Source organism: Nannospalax galili, unplaced genomic scaffold (assembly GCF_000622305.1).
Source record: "Nannospalax galili isolate Female #2095 unplaced genomic scaffold, S.galili_v1.0 scaffold235, whole genome shotgun sequence".
NCBI lineage: Eukaryota > Metazoa > Chordata > Mammalia > Rodentia > Spalacidae > Nannospalax > Nannospalax galili.
In genome coordinates this window covers 243,412-259,921 of record NW_008338118.1, presented here as the reverse complement: position 1 = coordinate 259,921, position 16,510 = coordinate 243,412, and the positions used below count along the sequence as shown (strand labels likewise).

Genomic DNA, 16,510 nt, shown 5'->3' with positions numbered 1-16,510 from the left:
ATGAATAAATGTTTTAGCGCCCTCTACTGACCACTTGTTACATCTTCGCTCCTAACACTTCCTCCTTCCCAAGGTGCAGACCCTAAAGGCTCAGATGGTGGCTACAGCACAGGTCCCAGATCCTTCTCAAGAGTCACTGTCACAAAAAGAGGAACTTTGAAGTGCTCCCCTGCCACTGCTTGTGCACGACTTCCATCCTGACAGATTTTACAAACATCATCGAAGGATCAGTGACTTCTCATCCATATCTACATCAAATGCTCAACCATACACCTCATTTCTACAATCACACTGCCATGGGCTGAGTCCGTATCAGCCCCCTGCCTGCTTCATCTACCAGCACTCAGGGGGATGACAGCATCTGCAAAAGCCAGCTCATTTGTAGAAACAGAGGTTGTAAGGAAGACCTGGAAGCAACCCCCCCCCCAAAAAAAAGCTCATAAATCATGATTGAAATCAATTCCCTGGCGTTGGGTTTTAAATAGTCAGGATTTTTAGGGGGTGGGGGATAACAGAAGATAATTTTTCCTGTTCTGAACACACCATGTGTACTTTGTGCTGCACATACTAGTATGCCACCCAAGGCCACTGGATGCTTCTGACACACCTCTGCTCAGAGTCAACACAATTATGCTATGAATTTCAGTGTCTTCATTTTATGCATTTTTCTGCTCTTATAGAATCATAAGGTATGGTGATGCACATTTATAATCTCAGAAATGTGGAGGTGGAGACAGGCGATTTATGGGGCTTGCTGCCCAGCCAGCATGGCAAACTTAGTGAGTTTCAAGCCAGTTAAAGATCCTGTCTCAGAAAAAGAAAAAAAAGGTGGACAGCATCTGAGGAACGACAGACACCCAAGGTTGTCTTCTGGCTTCCACACAAAAGTGCACACATGTATACATACACCTACACATACACAAACATGCACACACATACATGTACACACAAAAGTGAAAGAAGCATAATAGTTTAGTTACAGAAAACAAAGATATTAAAATTTTTTCTACCATCATTCTTCATCAGGTAAATATCAAATTAGTATATTCTGGGATTTTATCATGTTAGGATGTCTGATTTCAAAAATTGCTGCTTGAGTTGCTGACTTCAACTTCATTTTTAAAAAACAGTAAATGAATTTTGGCTTGGGATGGGGACAGAATCTCCAACAATTTCTGAAATGGCCCTAAACAAACTTGTGCCACTTGATACTATGTACTACATATGCAAAGCAGCATTCTCAGAACTGATCATAAACCCAAAATGTCAGTCAGCTCTGAAAATACTGAAGTCCTGCAAACAGTCATCCAAATTTTATTCTTTATGTAAAATACCACACCTACTTCATTAGTATGCAAATTTGCTTTCATCTTAATAAATGGTAAAGTTATATGTATAGTAAAAACTTTTAAAATAAGTTTCTTTCTGATTTATCATCAATAAATGTTTGATTTGTTTACCTATTTTACATACCTAAATACCCAAGATCATGCAAAAATTTCTCAGGCAAATGGGGTTAATAGGAGAAAATTTTTCAGTTTTGAGATAGAGAAAAGGAGAGTCCCTGAGTAAAATTAAACACTAGCAACTGTGGGCCCCTTAAATCCTGCTTACTGGCTCGTTTTCTTTCAAAAAAGAAAGAGACAGCATGGTATTCATACTCAATAGTAGAAGGAAAGGATGGGGACGAGGTAAGAAAATGAAAGGCGCTGAAGAGATGGCTCAGCAGTTAAGAGCACTGACTGCTCTTGCAGAGGACCAGGGTTCAGTTTCCAGCACCCACAAGGTGGCTCACAACCATCTGTACCTCCAGTTCCAGAGAATCGGACGTCCTCTTCCGGCCTCCATGGGTATTATACACATGGTTGCATTTACATGCATGCAGGCAACACACACACACACACACACACACACACACACACACACACATTAAAAAATAAATAAATTTTGTAAAAGAAAATAAAAGATGAAAAGTTTCTTCACTCCGTAACCTGCCAGGACAAGCTAGCTACTAATCAACAAATGTTTATTGCATTGATATTATGCATTCAGTAAAAATATTCCTTAGAAAATATTAAGATCTAAAAGTAATTCCTACTATGACAGGTCAAAGCTCAGTTTGGCTGGAAAAAAACAAGTATGTGAAAGGAAATAATTAGAAAGGCCATAATGTGCTATAAATAAAAATATACATTGGAAATTCCATAAAGAGACATATACACGCTCAAATGGAAAATGATTATCAAAATATTAGTATTGGCCATCTCTGCCATGTTAACTTCTGCCATGTTATTTTATGCTCTGTAATTTTCAGTACTATTTTAATTTTCTCCAATGAAAATATAGTGTCTTTAAAAAGTGAACAGAAAAAAAATTATTTGTCAAGAACTTAAACAAATGAAAAAAAACAGTGCTTAAAACAGATTATTGTACATAGAGAATAATCCATGAACACAGTCACACAAAAATACACCTAAAGAACATGTAGCATGATTAAATGCCTTATTAAGTGTCATGGGACTACAGTGATTTGTGCTGTGTGCTTTTGTCATTTCCTCGCACTTTTATTAGAGAAAAATCAATCGTCACATAAACAAATTCAAACCTTAAACATTCTTATTTTTTTAAAAATCATCAGCAAAGATGCCTTGGGATAGCCATTTACCCAGTGGCCTACCTGGAATCAGGGCTGTGCTGATGAGGATGTCCACCTCCTTGCACTGCTGAGCAAAGAGCTTCATTTCGGCTTCAATGAACTCTTTAGACATCTCTTTTGCATACCCTCCTTGGCCTTCTCCAGATTCCTTCAAGGGCACCTCCAAGGGCTCAGCACCAAGAGACTTGAACTGCTCCAAAGCTGCAGCTCTAGGGTAGTGAGGGAAGCAGTGGTTAATTTAGACCCCTGATACATGAATCAAAATCCTCACTTACAGACACACATTTTTTTTTAAGGAAACTATATATTGTCAAAAGTCAAGAGTTTCTTTTGACGCTTCTGGCATCAAATGTCAGGGTTTTTTTACTTATTTCTTCTTTCAGATACAGGTAATACTTGTATATTGTTTCCTAGAAAAAAAATTGGAAAAATCCCAACTTCTATTTAAATTACAAAAAGAATTTCACTATTGCCAATCCTGGTTATGAGTTATATTCCTTGTGGCCCCAATATTGATGACATGAAAACTGATAAACATTCATACTCATATCGTCCAAGCTGTGGCATTTGATTTGTGAATGTTCTGAGTTTGTTCTGATTGTAGGCTTTTCCCACTAAATGACTTCCTTAGAAATATTTCAAGGTTTTAATGAAGTGATTTTTGGCTCTAGTCCTCATAAACTATAAGCTGGTTTAAAAAAAAAAAAAAAAACTGGGGCTGGAGAGATGGCTCAGGGGTTAAGAGCACTGACTGCTCTTGCAGAGGACCGGGTTCAATTCCCAGTACCCACATAGTGGGTGCAAACCATCCTTAACTCCAGTTTCAGGGGAATCAAAAGCCCTCTTCTGACCTCCGCAGCAATGCACGACACGGGTGCACTCACATACATGCAGGCAATACACTCATACATATAAAAAAATAATAATAAATAAAATATTATTTTTTAAAACCCATGTGTGGTGGTACATGCCTGTAATCCCACAGCTTAGACTGATCAGGAGTTCAAGGTCAGCTTAGACTACATGAGATCCTGCCTCAAAAAGAAAAAATGTATTATGTAAATAGATAAATGGTAAAATATGAAGAGCCAACATAACATATTTAAATTATGAAAAATATATTCAGTTTAAAAAGATAAATGCCACTCATGTATTGTATTCTGGTTAAAAAATGAGAGCCAAAAAGGATTTCAGCTCTATGGTAGAACTACTTGTTATCCATTCAGTGACAATAAATCTCAAGCTTCCTTAATAACAACAATCACTAGAACTTTTCATCAGAAATTCAAACGCAGCAATTTAAAATATTTATATGTAAGGAAAGATACCAACCAGGACTAGTGATACACACATGTAATCCCAGCTACTCAGGCGGTCAAGGCAGAAGGCGTGCAAGTGCAAGGCCTGTGTGAGCTATAAAGCAAGTTCAAGGTCCCCTGGGTAAACATAGCAAGCCCTTATTTCAAAACAAAAAAAAAAAAAAAAGACTGGGGAAGTAATTCAGTGGTTGAGCACTTGCCTAGCATGTTTAAGGCACTGGGCTTAATCCCCAATATTACTATTCTGTTTTGCTTTCTGTTGCTATGATAAAACACTCTGACCAAAAGCAACTTGGGGATGAAAGGGTTTATTTCGCTTACACATTCTGATCAAGGTAGGAATCTGGAGGCAGGAAAAAAGTAGAGCCCATAGAGGAACACTGCTTGCTAACCTGCCCCTGGCTTGCCCAGCTACCTTTCTTATACAGTCCAGGCCCACCTGCCTAAAGATGACACCACCTACAGTGGGCTGGGCCCTCCTACATCAATTAGTAATCAAAAATGCCCCAAGACATGGCTACAGGCTAATCTGATAGAGGAAATTCCTCAAGTGAGGCTCCCTCTTCCCAGGTGGCTCTAGTTTGTATCAAGTTGACAAAAACCACCCAGCACAACCACATGCACACAAAGTAAAAGATCTTCATGATCTGTATTAAATGAAAAAAGTTAAATAGTACTAAGATTAACTAGTAAGATTAAAATTTTAATTAATATGAAGGAAATGGGAGTACACATTAAAATATTAAGTTATCTCTAGTCAGTCAGGCCTTACTTTAGGGTTGTGTGTGTGTTTGTGTGTGTGTGTGTGTATATATACATGTGCTCATGCACATGCATGCACACACTTGTGCACCATGATAAAAAGGGAGTTGAGCTTCTATATTTTTAAATTTTGTAATATAAGCATTAGGCAAGATAGTCATTATTGTTAAGAAAGAAATCTTCCAGTGATAGGTTTTTGTTGGGGGGGGGGGTTGGATTTTTTTTTCTTCTTTGTTGCCTGCTTCCTTGTTTTTGGTGCTAGGGATTGAACCTCCACACATGCTAATCACATTCTCTACCACAGCCGCTCAGCCTCTAATTGTGGTTTGAAAGAATTCAAAAATAATACTCTTTAGTACCATTGGTCAATGATTATACTTAAATTTTTAGATTTGTGTGTGTGTGTGTGTGTGTGTGTGTGCGCACGCACAGGTGCACACACACACCTTTTTAAGACAGGTCTCCCTGTAGCCCCATCTGGCCTGGAATTTGCCATGGAGACCAGGATGGCCTCCATCTCACAGAGATCTACCTGCTTGTGCCTCCCAAGTGCCAGGATTAAAGGCATAAGCTACCATGCCCAGCTAATTTTTAGAATTTTTAACCAATATACACATATATATATCATTCAGTCAACAAGAAGAACATAATGGACAAATATACTTTCCAATACGTTTGGATTTCATATTTATTGTACGATCTGAAACCTCAGTCTCAAAATAGTATCTGGATTTATGAGCTATAATTCTTTTTTTAAAGTATTTTATCTCTTCAGTATCATACTTTTTTCATTGTATACTTGTTTTCTATATAATATATTTAATAAACTACAAATAAATATAGACCTCAGCAACAGTGGTATCCTGTTTATTTAGTTCACAATTTGAGACAATGCCATCAAAACATGAAATCCCATGGCCGGGTGTGGTGGTGCATGCCTTTAATCCCAACAGAGGCAGGCAGATCTTTGTAAGCTCAAGGCTAGCCTGGTCTACATAGCAAGTTCAGGCCAGCTGAGGCTACAGGGAGACCCTGCCTCAAAAAAAAAAAAATTAAATTCCACAGTTTCAAATCATCTCTAGGTCAAAATACATCCATTTCTACTTGAATACTATTATCCACTGTAACAAAACATAAACAGTCTTCTTTCTAAAGATTTGATGAATCTGGAAAAATCTTCACATCAACAAACATTCAAAATGAAAGAATGGAAGTGATGCCATGTTTAGTCCTGGCTCTCCTTAGTTGATGTCATGGTTACTTTGGAAATGCTGTATTTCTTCATGTCAGCAGAACTGGTTTTTATAAGTACTTCACTTCTCTAAACTCCAGGAAAGGGCTGTTGACCATGCTCTATGAACACATCCTCTGAAAAGTCACACTGCATGTTTTAATTTTTCTGTACTCATGAATGGCAGTAGAGGTGCGACACTGCGTGGCAGAGCACGTGCTCAGCATGCACAAAGCTTAGGGTCAATCCCCAACACTGAAAGCAGACAATTAATGTTGGCAGTAGTGTTATAAATCTACTGCCCTAGGTTGATAATAAATAAATACATGTTTTAAGCTCAAAAAAGTTCTGGAACAACTAAATGATCATCGAACTCAATAGCATTTAGTAAAAGCCAGTATCTGGCATCTTCAGTAAAGCAACCTTCTCTTTACAATCTAGGCATGTTTGTGACTGTCTCAGAGAAATGTAATGAACATAGAAAAGTGTAGAGCCCCCAGGAGAAAGCAAACATCAGAAAAAAAAAATATTTGACTCTTCCAGTCAAATCAAGGGCCTTCACATGAATAATGCAATAATAATTTATATATTACTATTCTTAGATGAAAAACAATTTGAAGGTTGGGTATACAGCTCCATGGTAGAGCATTTGCCTAGCATGTATGAAGACTGGATTCAATTTCCAGTCTCACCAAATAAAAAAGTGTTTAGAGATTGTTGCCAGGCAACTCTGCTTCCGGCCAGCCAACATAGGGCAGTCTCCCCTCAACCTGCCTGCTAGGATATCTCCTACACCAGTCTTTTTTCCTTATAGCTTAGCTCATACCCTGCCTAGTGCCCAAAAGCATTCTGAAGATAAACAGGATACAGTAAAGCAACATGTTACAAATTCAGAACAGAGATAACTCTAGTCCCATAGCCAATGCACATAAAGAAAAAACTGTGATCTGTTAAATTTCAATCCTTTTATTATTTCTACTATTCTGAGTCCAGGCTAGTCCACTTTTCCCAGTAAACAAGCCTTTAAAAAGCAAAAATATTTTTGAAGAACTTATGGAACAACTTCAGTGAGCTATTACAAGTTATAAACTCTAAGGAAAATACAACATGTCTCAGTTGAAACAAAATATTTTCAGTTAAATATTCGTCACTAGTAAAGAACTCACCTTGTATCAAAACCTCGGACAACTGCACCCATTGACTTGGCTGCACCTGCAGAAGCAAGTCCGGCAACACCACCACCAACTATCAGGATCTGGGAAAGAAGAACCCATTATGCTTTAAAGTTCATTATCAGTTGACTGTAAGAGATCACCAGTTAGTAACTACGGGTGCCTGGTGCATATAGTTAGCATTCAATAAATGGTGCTAACGGCAGTGCTGATCAGCAACATGGATGGAGCAGACAATTCCCTAGCTGAAGCATCAGTGTTTTTAAAAATTCATCAAGGAGCCACCTGTGATAAAGCAATGGCCAATAATCTTCCCTAAAAATAGCCTGACAATCACCATCTCAGAGTAAAAGTCATTGAAGCACAATCAGCGTTACACATGTTAAAAATTAACAAGTGCATTCACACTGTACAACAAATACTACAAAAGCGCCTACAATCTCATTCTAACTACCTCTTCCCTCTCAAATGCCAAGGCTTTCTGTGTTCATAAAACATCGAAAGGTGTCAAAGATGGGCACAACTTTAGCAAAACATCTACCCAATTCCTATTTTGAGTTTAAATACTCTGAACAGCTGGTAACCAATACATAATTAAGAACCATTTTGAATGATCCATATCTGAACTCTGAAGCAATGCAAGCAAATCTCCCTAACCACAGAGGGATCAGAGCCAATTGAACCAAGAGTTCCACGAAGAGTCTTCCCCTGCACAGAAACGAAGTGAGAAAAGTGTTGTTTCTAGTCTGGAATGGGCCTTCCTGAAAAAACAAGTTCTGTTGTACATCCCATTAATGGTTAGTTAAGGCAACTCCTTGTTCCTATAGGAAAAAAAGGTCACCCACAGAAACAGAGAAGCTTGTAAACATCCACATACCCAGCAGGCCCTTGTCTCTTCCACTTTTTTAAGAGGCCTACACTAATCAAAACTCCATGTTCCAGTGATCCCTAGGCAATGCCTCAGAAACCACGGAGAGAAATGCTTATGATGGTAGTTTGTTCAGAGGAGAGGAAAGTCCACAGACATGGGGTCAGAAAGGTACCACAGCAAACAAGCAGACTCTAAACTCCAAAGCACCAACCATGTTCCACATGCAAGTCTCAACATTGCTAAAAAAGAAAATAATAAGTAAAAAAAAATAACACAGGTATATGAAATCCCAGGAATCAGCATCTAAGGCAAGAAGGACTGGGGAAAGGGGGCAGGGCAGGGAATAGTGACCTCAGACCTATCTGAGCTATAGAGTAAGACAGGGTCCCAAAAACAAAAAGAAAAAAATGAAAAGGATACATGATTACAGCTAGGTGAAATAAAATTTAAGAGAGCTGTTGCACAGCAAGAGACCTAACTGAGCTAGGGAGATGATGGCTCAGCAGGTAAAGAGCTTGCTATGTAAGCATGAGGACCTGAGTTCAGATCCCCAGCACCCATGAAAAATGTCATGTGTGAGGTGCGCATCTAAGCCATACTAAGTGACCTATAGAACTTTGTTTTCCACTTCCTCTCAGATCCCCTTCTACCTTGCTCATCACACTCCAAGGCCAATGGCCTTCTTTTCTTATGAAGCACCAAACTCTGGGTCTGGAGAGATGGTTCAGCATTTAAGAGCACTAACTGCTCTTGTTGAAGACCTAAGTTCGATCCCAGCACCCACAAGGAGCTAACAAACATAACTCCAGTTCTAGGGGATCCGACGCCCTCTTCTGATCTCCGCCAGCATTGCACAGCATGAGTGTACCTACCTAAACACATGTGATACACTCACACACATTAAGTAAAAATAATAAAAATATTTTTAAAAAAGAAAATGCCAAAGTCTCTTCTGTCTTAAGATCTTCATATGTGCTCTCCTTTGGGATAGCACCCTAAAACCCTAGTTTCTTTCTTCCCATTCTCCGAATTGCAGTTCAGAAGCCAGAGGGCCTTCCTCATTCCCTAGCTTAGGCATCTTCTCAATGCTATCCTGTCATCTGCTTCATTTTGTATAACTACATTTATAGTGTATATTCATCTGGGTTTTCCCCATACTCACTGTGACCCCATCAGAATGAAAGTTTTGTGCAGTAAAGATGGTATTCATCTTCTTCAGACCACATACCCCGCTCCTACAATACACCCTACACATCATATGCCTTCAAGGGACTTTCTGTGTATGTATGAGTGCCTACATGCATGTATGTGCACCATGTGCATGTCTTGTGCCCATGGGGCCAAAGGAAGGCATCAGATCTCCTGGAACTGCATCTACAGACCACTGTGAACCCCTAGATGTAGGTGCTGAGAACTGAACTCAGGTTCTCTGCAAGAGCAGGAGGTACTATTAACCACTGAGGGATGTCTCCAGCCCTGAGTTTTTTTCATTACAATTTATTTATTTTGTGTGCAGAGGAAGGGGGATGTGCCATGGTATACATGTAGAGGTCAAAGGACAGCTTGTAGGATTTGGTTCTCTCCTTCCACCAAGTAGGTGCTGGTGACTGAACTCAGGTCATCAGGCTAGGGAGGCATGTACTTTTACTCACTGAGCTATCTCACAGGCCACTGAATTTAAATTCTAGTAAAAACAGTCACTTTTCTACCTTTTAATAGCTAATTGACTCACCTGTTAAGCCTCTTGATTTTGACTTCATTGTTTAATTACAGCTTTCCTCTAAAACTCCACACATTTCTAGAAAGATTCTAATCAAAACTAAGTAATTCAAGCCAGGCGTGGTGGTGCACGCCTTTAATCCCAACACTTGGGAGGCAGAGGCAGATGGATCTTTGTGAGTTCGAGACCAGCCTGATCTACATAGTGAGTTCCAGGACAGCTGGGGCTACAAGGAGACCCTGTCTCAAAAAGACCAAAAAAAAAAAAGTAAGTAATTCAAGAGGGTTTAGGAAACACAAATTAAACTGGATATGCCTTTTTTTAAAAAGACAGTACAGGAGGACACAAAGTTGCGGAGAGTAAGGTAGGGATGGAAAAGGGGTGGGGGTCTAAATATGATCAAAATACATTGTATGAAATTCTCCAACCAATAAAAATATTTTTTTAAGTAATCAACTACACATCAATGCACTCAGCCAGTTTAAGAACAGCCATCAAGTTTCTGGCCCCTTTGAAAGTCAGACATTTCCTAGTGACCCTAAGTAATAAATTGGAATTTAATATTTCATCTATCACATAAAGTTTAGTATTTCCCACACCATCTCTCTGTGTTGTTTGCTCATACATTCCTGATAAATATTCTGGCCTCCATTGAAACCACTTGTTTTCTCTCACCTAATCTGTTTTGCTCAAAGCTGTCCATTTGCTTTTCCCTAAGAGGTTTATTTGTATGACAATTTTGAGTTTATATAACAAGGTACTTGGGAACAGAATGCAGGCAGATGGATGACAACACTGAATGTCCTGTTCTCTATACCTTGCCTCAGGGTTTGTTTTGTTATTTACTGGTCTTCATAGTGAAGGGGTCACAACATAATCTCCAGCTGGTGCCCTCTCATCCCCATTTCCCATAATTCACTGCTCTCTTTCTCCCTCTGTTGCAAATCTGTTCAGGAAGCAGCACCCTTTCCCTCTGGCCAAGTACCCTGATTACAACACCTTCCATTTCCTGCCCTCTTGACCCAAAGAAATTTGACAAAAGTGAAGAAACCAAAGAAGTGTTTTCTATGAACTACAGTGTTGCAATAATTGGGAAACCCAGAATTTGCTGAATAATATCTTGAAGCTTTGCTAAAAATAGTCATAAATAGGCCCACAAACCAAGTTATCCAAAATCCACTCATGAATTCAAGTTAGTAAGTCAGAGAGAGAGAGAGAGAGAGAGAGAGAGAGAGAGAAAGAGAGAGGGAGGGAGGGAGGGAGAGAGGGAGGGAAAAAAAGACAGACAGACTAGAACTTCTAGAAAAAGCCAAAGTCCGCTTTTCTGAAACATTCTTAAATGTTCGGCACTAAGGCTTTGTCATAACTGCAAGCTCTACAAAAGTCACCAGTGAAACTAACACACAGTAAAACTTTTTTAAAATAACTGTATTTTGGGGCTGGAGAGATGGCTCAGCGGTTAAGAACACTGGTTATTCTTGCAGAAGACCCAGGTTCGAATCCCAGCACCCACATGGCAGCTAACAACTGTCCATAACTCCAGTTCCAGGGAATCCGACAGCCTCTTCTGTCCTTCACGGGCATTGCACAACATGGGTGCACTTACCTACATGCAGGCAATACATGCATACATAAAATAAAAATAATAATTTAAATACTTTTTTTTAAAAAGCTGTATTTTATGACAATACATACCCTTGCTTTCAGTTTTTATCATGAAGAAACACTGGAAGCTGTACATACCTTAGCTGGAGGAACTTTTCCAGCAGCTGTGATCTGACCAGTAAAAAACCTTCCAAAATGATTAGCTGCTAGAACAACAGCCTTATAACTGAAAAAATAAACAGATAACTCCATAAGATAAAAGATCAAAGGTCCATATATTATCATAAGTTATCAATTACACTTCGTCAAAAAACTGTTTACATAGTAGTTACTGTATGGCAAGAATATTTCTGAGCATTGTATATATATTTACCCCTTCACCCTTCACACTAAGCTCTGAACAAGTGCAAGGATTACATTTACCTCATAGATTAGGAAATTGAGACACAAAGATGAAAACACTTGCCCATGCAGTCAGCCAGTTGGTAAAGAGCAGAACTGGAAGTCTGCCTAGGCAGCCTGTCGTGCAGGCATTCATCCATCTTGCTATCCAGCCCCTTCCTAACAAATAGTGCAGAAGTCAGTCAAGAGAGAAGAGTAAAGAAATAAAAACACAAAAATGCTCACAGTGCTTTTTGGAGACTCCACAGCTTTCAAATTTTTCATTTTACTAAGTTGACTAAATTTACTTGGATGATTTTGTAGCATAGAGGGAAGGCTTTCAAATAAAGAAATTAACTTAGCTGTTCTTAGCTGTTCTTGGAGAACAGAAACAGCACTACCCTTGATCTCTAGTACATGAAAGCCTGGGATTCTATTTGACTGACTATATGACCTTGGGCAAATTTAATCTTGGTTCCCTTGCCTATAAAATGGAGACAAGAAGAACATCTATCTCTGAAAGTTTCTATGAGGATAAAAGGGTAAAATGTCACTGTAATGCCTGTGACATGGTAAACGCTCACTTCATTACTGATTTAGCCAGAGAAACAAGTTATCCAATAAAAACTATGAGTATAGCCCATCTTTTCTTTAATAGGATATTTTGGACACACTAATCTCATGTCCATATATTTTTGACTTAAAATTCACTTCTGAAGATTCTTACTCAGATTAAATTCAACTATTTATAATTAAGACCCACCTGCTAACATGCAGCAAAATTCTCCCTGTTCATATTTTTATAATACTTTATAAAACAATTGATGCAAAAAAAAAAAAGCATGCTATCATCACTACTTTTACTTTTAAGTTCATCATCCTTAAACAGGACGAAGCAGGAAAACAGTATTTTGGGGATAGAAAGTAGATGTGTGTGTGGACACTGTTCTTCATCTAAACACGACTTGCAGTCAATGCAGCTCTAATTGAACCTATTTATACAGTGTCTCATAGATTTTCATTTGCTCAAATGCTTCTGCAGCTAAAAGCACTAGTGGTCGGGGCTGGAGAGATGGCTCAGCGTTAAGAACACCAGCTGCTCTTGCAGAAGACCCAGGTTCGAATCCCAGGATCCACATGGCAGCTAACAACTGTCTGTAACTCCAGTTCCAGGGGATCTGACAGCCTCTTCTGTCCTCAGGCATTGAACAACACAGATGCACTTACCTACATGCAGGCAATACACATACACTAAAAATAATAAATAAAATATTTTTTAAAAAGCACTAGTGGTCCTGATCTTCTCTCATCTATGTGCATCTTACATGACAGAATCAAAAGCACTCTTAACACTTTACATTGCACTTTCCATATAAAATTTTTAATCCCATACTGCATAGCAATAACTCTTCCAAACACTAAATAAATAGGGCAACAATTTATTTTGTCCTCTAGCATACTTTTTAAACCATAAACAATATCTTCATAAGTCATCTGCTACATTATATTAAGGAAAAAAATGTGTTTCTATTTATTATCTGTGTGCACGCCAGTGTGTGTGTGTTCATGTGTGGAGGCACTTGTGGGATCAGAAATCAACCTCAGGAGCTCTGCACCCTTCTTTTTTTTTCAGAAAAAGTCTCACACTAGGACCTGGAGTTGATGATTAGATGAGGCTAGCTGGCCAGTGAGCTCCAGAGATCCACCTAGCTTCACCTCCCCAGCACTGGGAGTACAAACTTGCACCACCACATCTGGCTTTTTACGTGGTTGTTATGAACCAAACTCAAGTCTTCATGTTTGTGCAACAAGTACTTTACTGATTGATCCATCTCCTCAACCCCCGAACTGTGTTTTTAACTAGCTTTAACTTTGTGATCTCATTCTCAACAAAAGGAAACAGCTGAGACACAAAGTAGAGTCTGTGGCATATTTGATAACATGCCATGTTTTATATGTTACAACTTAAAACATAAAACCTAGGCCAGCGAGAAGGCTCAGCAGATAAAAGTGCTTGTCACGTAAGCCTGATGATATGAGTTTAATCCTGGGAACCCAGGCACAAAAAAGACAGATGCTTTTTGTTATCCCATCCTACTATGGCAGGATGGGAAGTGAAGACAAGAGAATTGCCTGGAAGGTCCTACAGGCCAGCCAGCCTGCAGTCCACAGCACAGTACAAAAAAGGGCCCCTTTCTCAACAAGGCAAGAGAGAACCTACCCCTGAAAGCTGTCTTCTGACCTCCACGTGTGTGCCCCCTCTGTTTCTCTGTCTGTCTCTGAAAACCTGGAGATAGGTTAATGCTTATGAAATCAGCTTCTAAAGAAACTAATCGAAGCTGGGTGTGGTGGCACATGCCTTTAATCCCAGCTCTCTAGAGGCAGAGGCAGGCGGATCTCTGTGAGTTCAAGGCCAGCCTGGTCTACATAGTGAGTTCCAGGACAGCTGGGACTACAGGGAGACCCTGTCTCAAAAAGACCAAAAAATAAAAAGAAAATAAAACCTAAGAAAACTTCTGGCTCATGCATGAGTCTTCAAAAGACTATTCATATCAGGCTTTTTCCATGCAGTGTTTTTCTTTCAATGCTTTTGTTTGTCCCTTATACACATTAGCAAATGAACAGTTTTTATGCTTAAAACTTAATTCAATTAGTTTCTTTTTTTTTTTTTTTTTTTTTTGGTCTTTTTGAAACAAGGTCTCCCTGTAGCCCCAGCTGGCCTGGAACTCACTATGTAGACCAGGCTGGCCTTGAACTCACAGTGATCTGCCTGCCTCTGCCTCCCAAGTGCTGGGACTATAGGCATGCAGCACCATGCCCAGCTTCGATTAGTTTCTTTAGAAGCTGATTTCATAAGCATTAACCTATCTCCAGGTTTTTCCCACCCTCTCAGGCAGTCAGCAGTACAATGAAATAATGCAATCATTCCTGCCCCTCCCAGCACGACAGGTATGATTATGGCCACTCTCCCATGAACAGAAGGGATCTTAGAACCCAATCCTTCTCTACATGACATTCCAAGCAAGAAACTGGAAATGCTTTCTCATTCTGTAGGCTGCCTTTTCAATCCATTAATAGGTTCCCTTGTAGTACACAGCTTAATTTTATGAACTCTCACTTGTTGATTGTTGGTACTATTTTCCTGGGTGACCAGAGTCCTATTGTTGGTCCTATTTTCTGGATGACCAGAGTTTAATTTGTGTTACCCTACATGGAGGATACTGCTTCTCCTAAAAGCCATAGGTTGCCAAATAAAAAGCCCAGTGCCAGATATAGGATGGTTCCCCTCAAGTTGTTGGTCAGGGATGTCCTGGAGACCCCCTAAACAATACAGGCTATTGCCATTTGCTCTTTGTTGTCCACCAGAACTTGATGGTAAGACCCTATTGCTGAAGATACACAAACCTTGATCATAACACCACTTGAAAAATCAAGTTGGTACTGACCAGGAAGCTTCCTCTCTGATGGCTAGCTTTCATAGTACTAGAATGTGCTGTGCAGGCTTATAAGAGGACGAAAAGTCAACAGTCTTATCCAGCTGTGAACCCCCTAAGCTACAATGACAATAGGCTTTACAAGATATGCCAATTGGTATAATAGTGGCATGAATGCTAAAGGAGCAACCAATCATTCTAATTGACTTTAAGGCCTCCTCTACAGGAAGAAACTCCTGTCTAGTATTGCAAATCTGACCAAGAACCCATGTTGGGGAGCTCATAGGCCCCAGGGGTGAAACTATGACCATTATTTTGCTAAATGGACATAGTATCAAACTCCCCTCTAAATTTGTATCTCTATACCCATAGATTAGTGCAGCTCTCAGACCTCTTCAGAGAAGTCTCTTTGTATGTGCTTCAGAGAGCAGTTAATACAGAAACCCACAACTGGTCAAAGTGCAGAGAATAAGTCTCTGTGGAGTACTCAACTACAAATGGGCCATCTATATCATACCCTCTCCCTTCAAGGCTCAGGGACCATCATGGAAGAGGGGGCAGAAAGATTTTAAGAGCCAGAGATAAGGGAGGAACAGAGTAAAACAGTGTCTTCTGGATATAACAAGACCACTGTACTCATAAACTCACAGTAGCTGTGGTTGCCTGCACAAGACCTGTACCAATATCAAGCCAGTCAGCATTCCAGAATGAAGAAATAGGGATTCACAAGCCTCCATTCCTAGCTGAAGAGCTATTGACAGTTGATGGCTCCAAGGGAAGGGAGAATCAGTTTTCTTTAAGAGTGTCATCCCTAATAGGTTGACTATGCTCCAGTGGATGGCCCCATGCTCACGAGTGTATGGGCAGCACAAATTGGATTCAGTGGGAGAGAGAAAGAGAGAGAGGGGAGAGAGAGAGAGAGAGAGAGAGAGAGAGAGAGAGAGAGAGAGAAAGGACAAGAAATTGGAGACATGGAGGTAGAGCTGGGAGAAGTTAGGAGGAAGAACAGGGGTGAATATGACCAAAAAACTTTACATTCATGTATGAAATTCTCCAAGAATTAATAAAATATTTTTTAATTCAAACCAAATAATTCTGGAGGGAAAAAAAGCAACAGAGAATGCAGCAGTGCTAACAGGCAAATGAAGTTCATTATCACTGATGGCCACAGGGGAAGAGGGCGGCCCTCAGCTAGAAATACAGGCTTTGGCACCAGATGAAGAAAACTCCCTCTAACACTAGGCATAATGGCATATGCCTGTAATCAGCCTAAAAAGGCTGAGGCAGGAGGATTACTTTGAGGCCTGTGGCTACCCTGAACTTAGGGAGTTCTAAGTCAGTCTAAATTCAGAGCAATTA

General features: G+C 39.7%; 1 protein-coding gene across 5 annotated transcripts in view; it reads right to left on the bottom strand.

Annotated features, from left to right (window-relative positions):
• Nnt (nicotinamide nucleotide transhydrogenase) overlaps positions 1 to 16,510 on the bottom strand; it is a 109,032-nt gene that overhangs the window by 77,947 nt on the left and 14,575 nt on the right. For all 5 annotated transcript variants that reach the window (XM_008832930.2, XM_008832929.3, XM_017798106.2 and 2 more), the window contains 3 exons: positions 11,475 to 11,562; positions 7,135 to 7,223; positions 2,678 to 2,865 (listed from right to left, as the gene is read on the bottom strand). In XM_008832930.2, the coding sequence (XP_008831152.1) occupies positions 2,678 to 2,865; positions 7,135 to 7,223; positions 11,475 to 11,562 (365 nt within the window). The remainder of the gene's footprint in view (positions 1 to 2,677; positions 2,866 to 7,134; positions 7,224 to 11,474; positions 11,563 to 16,510) is intronic.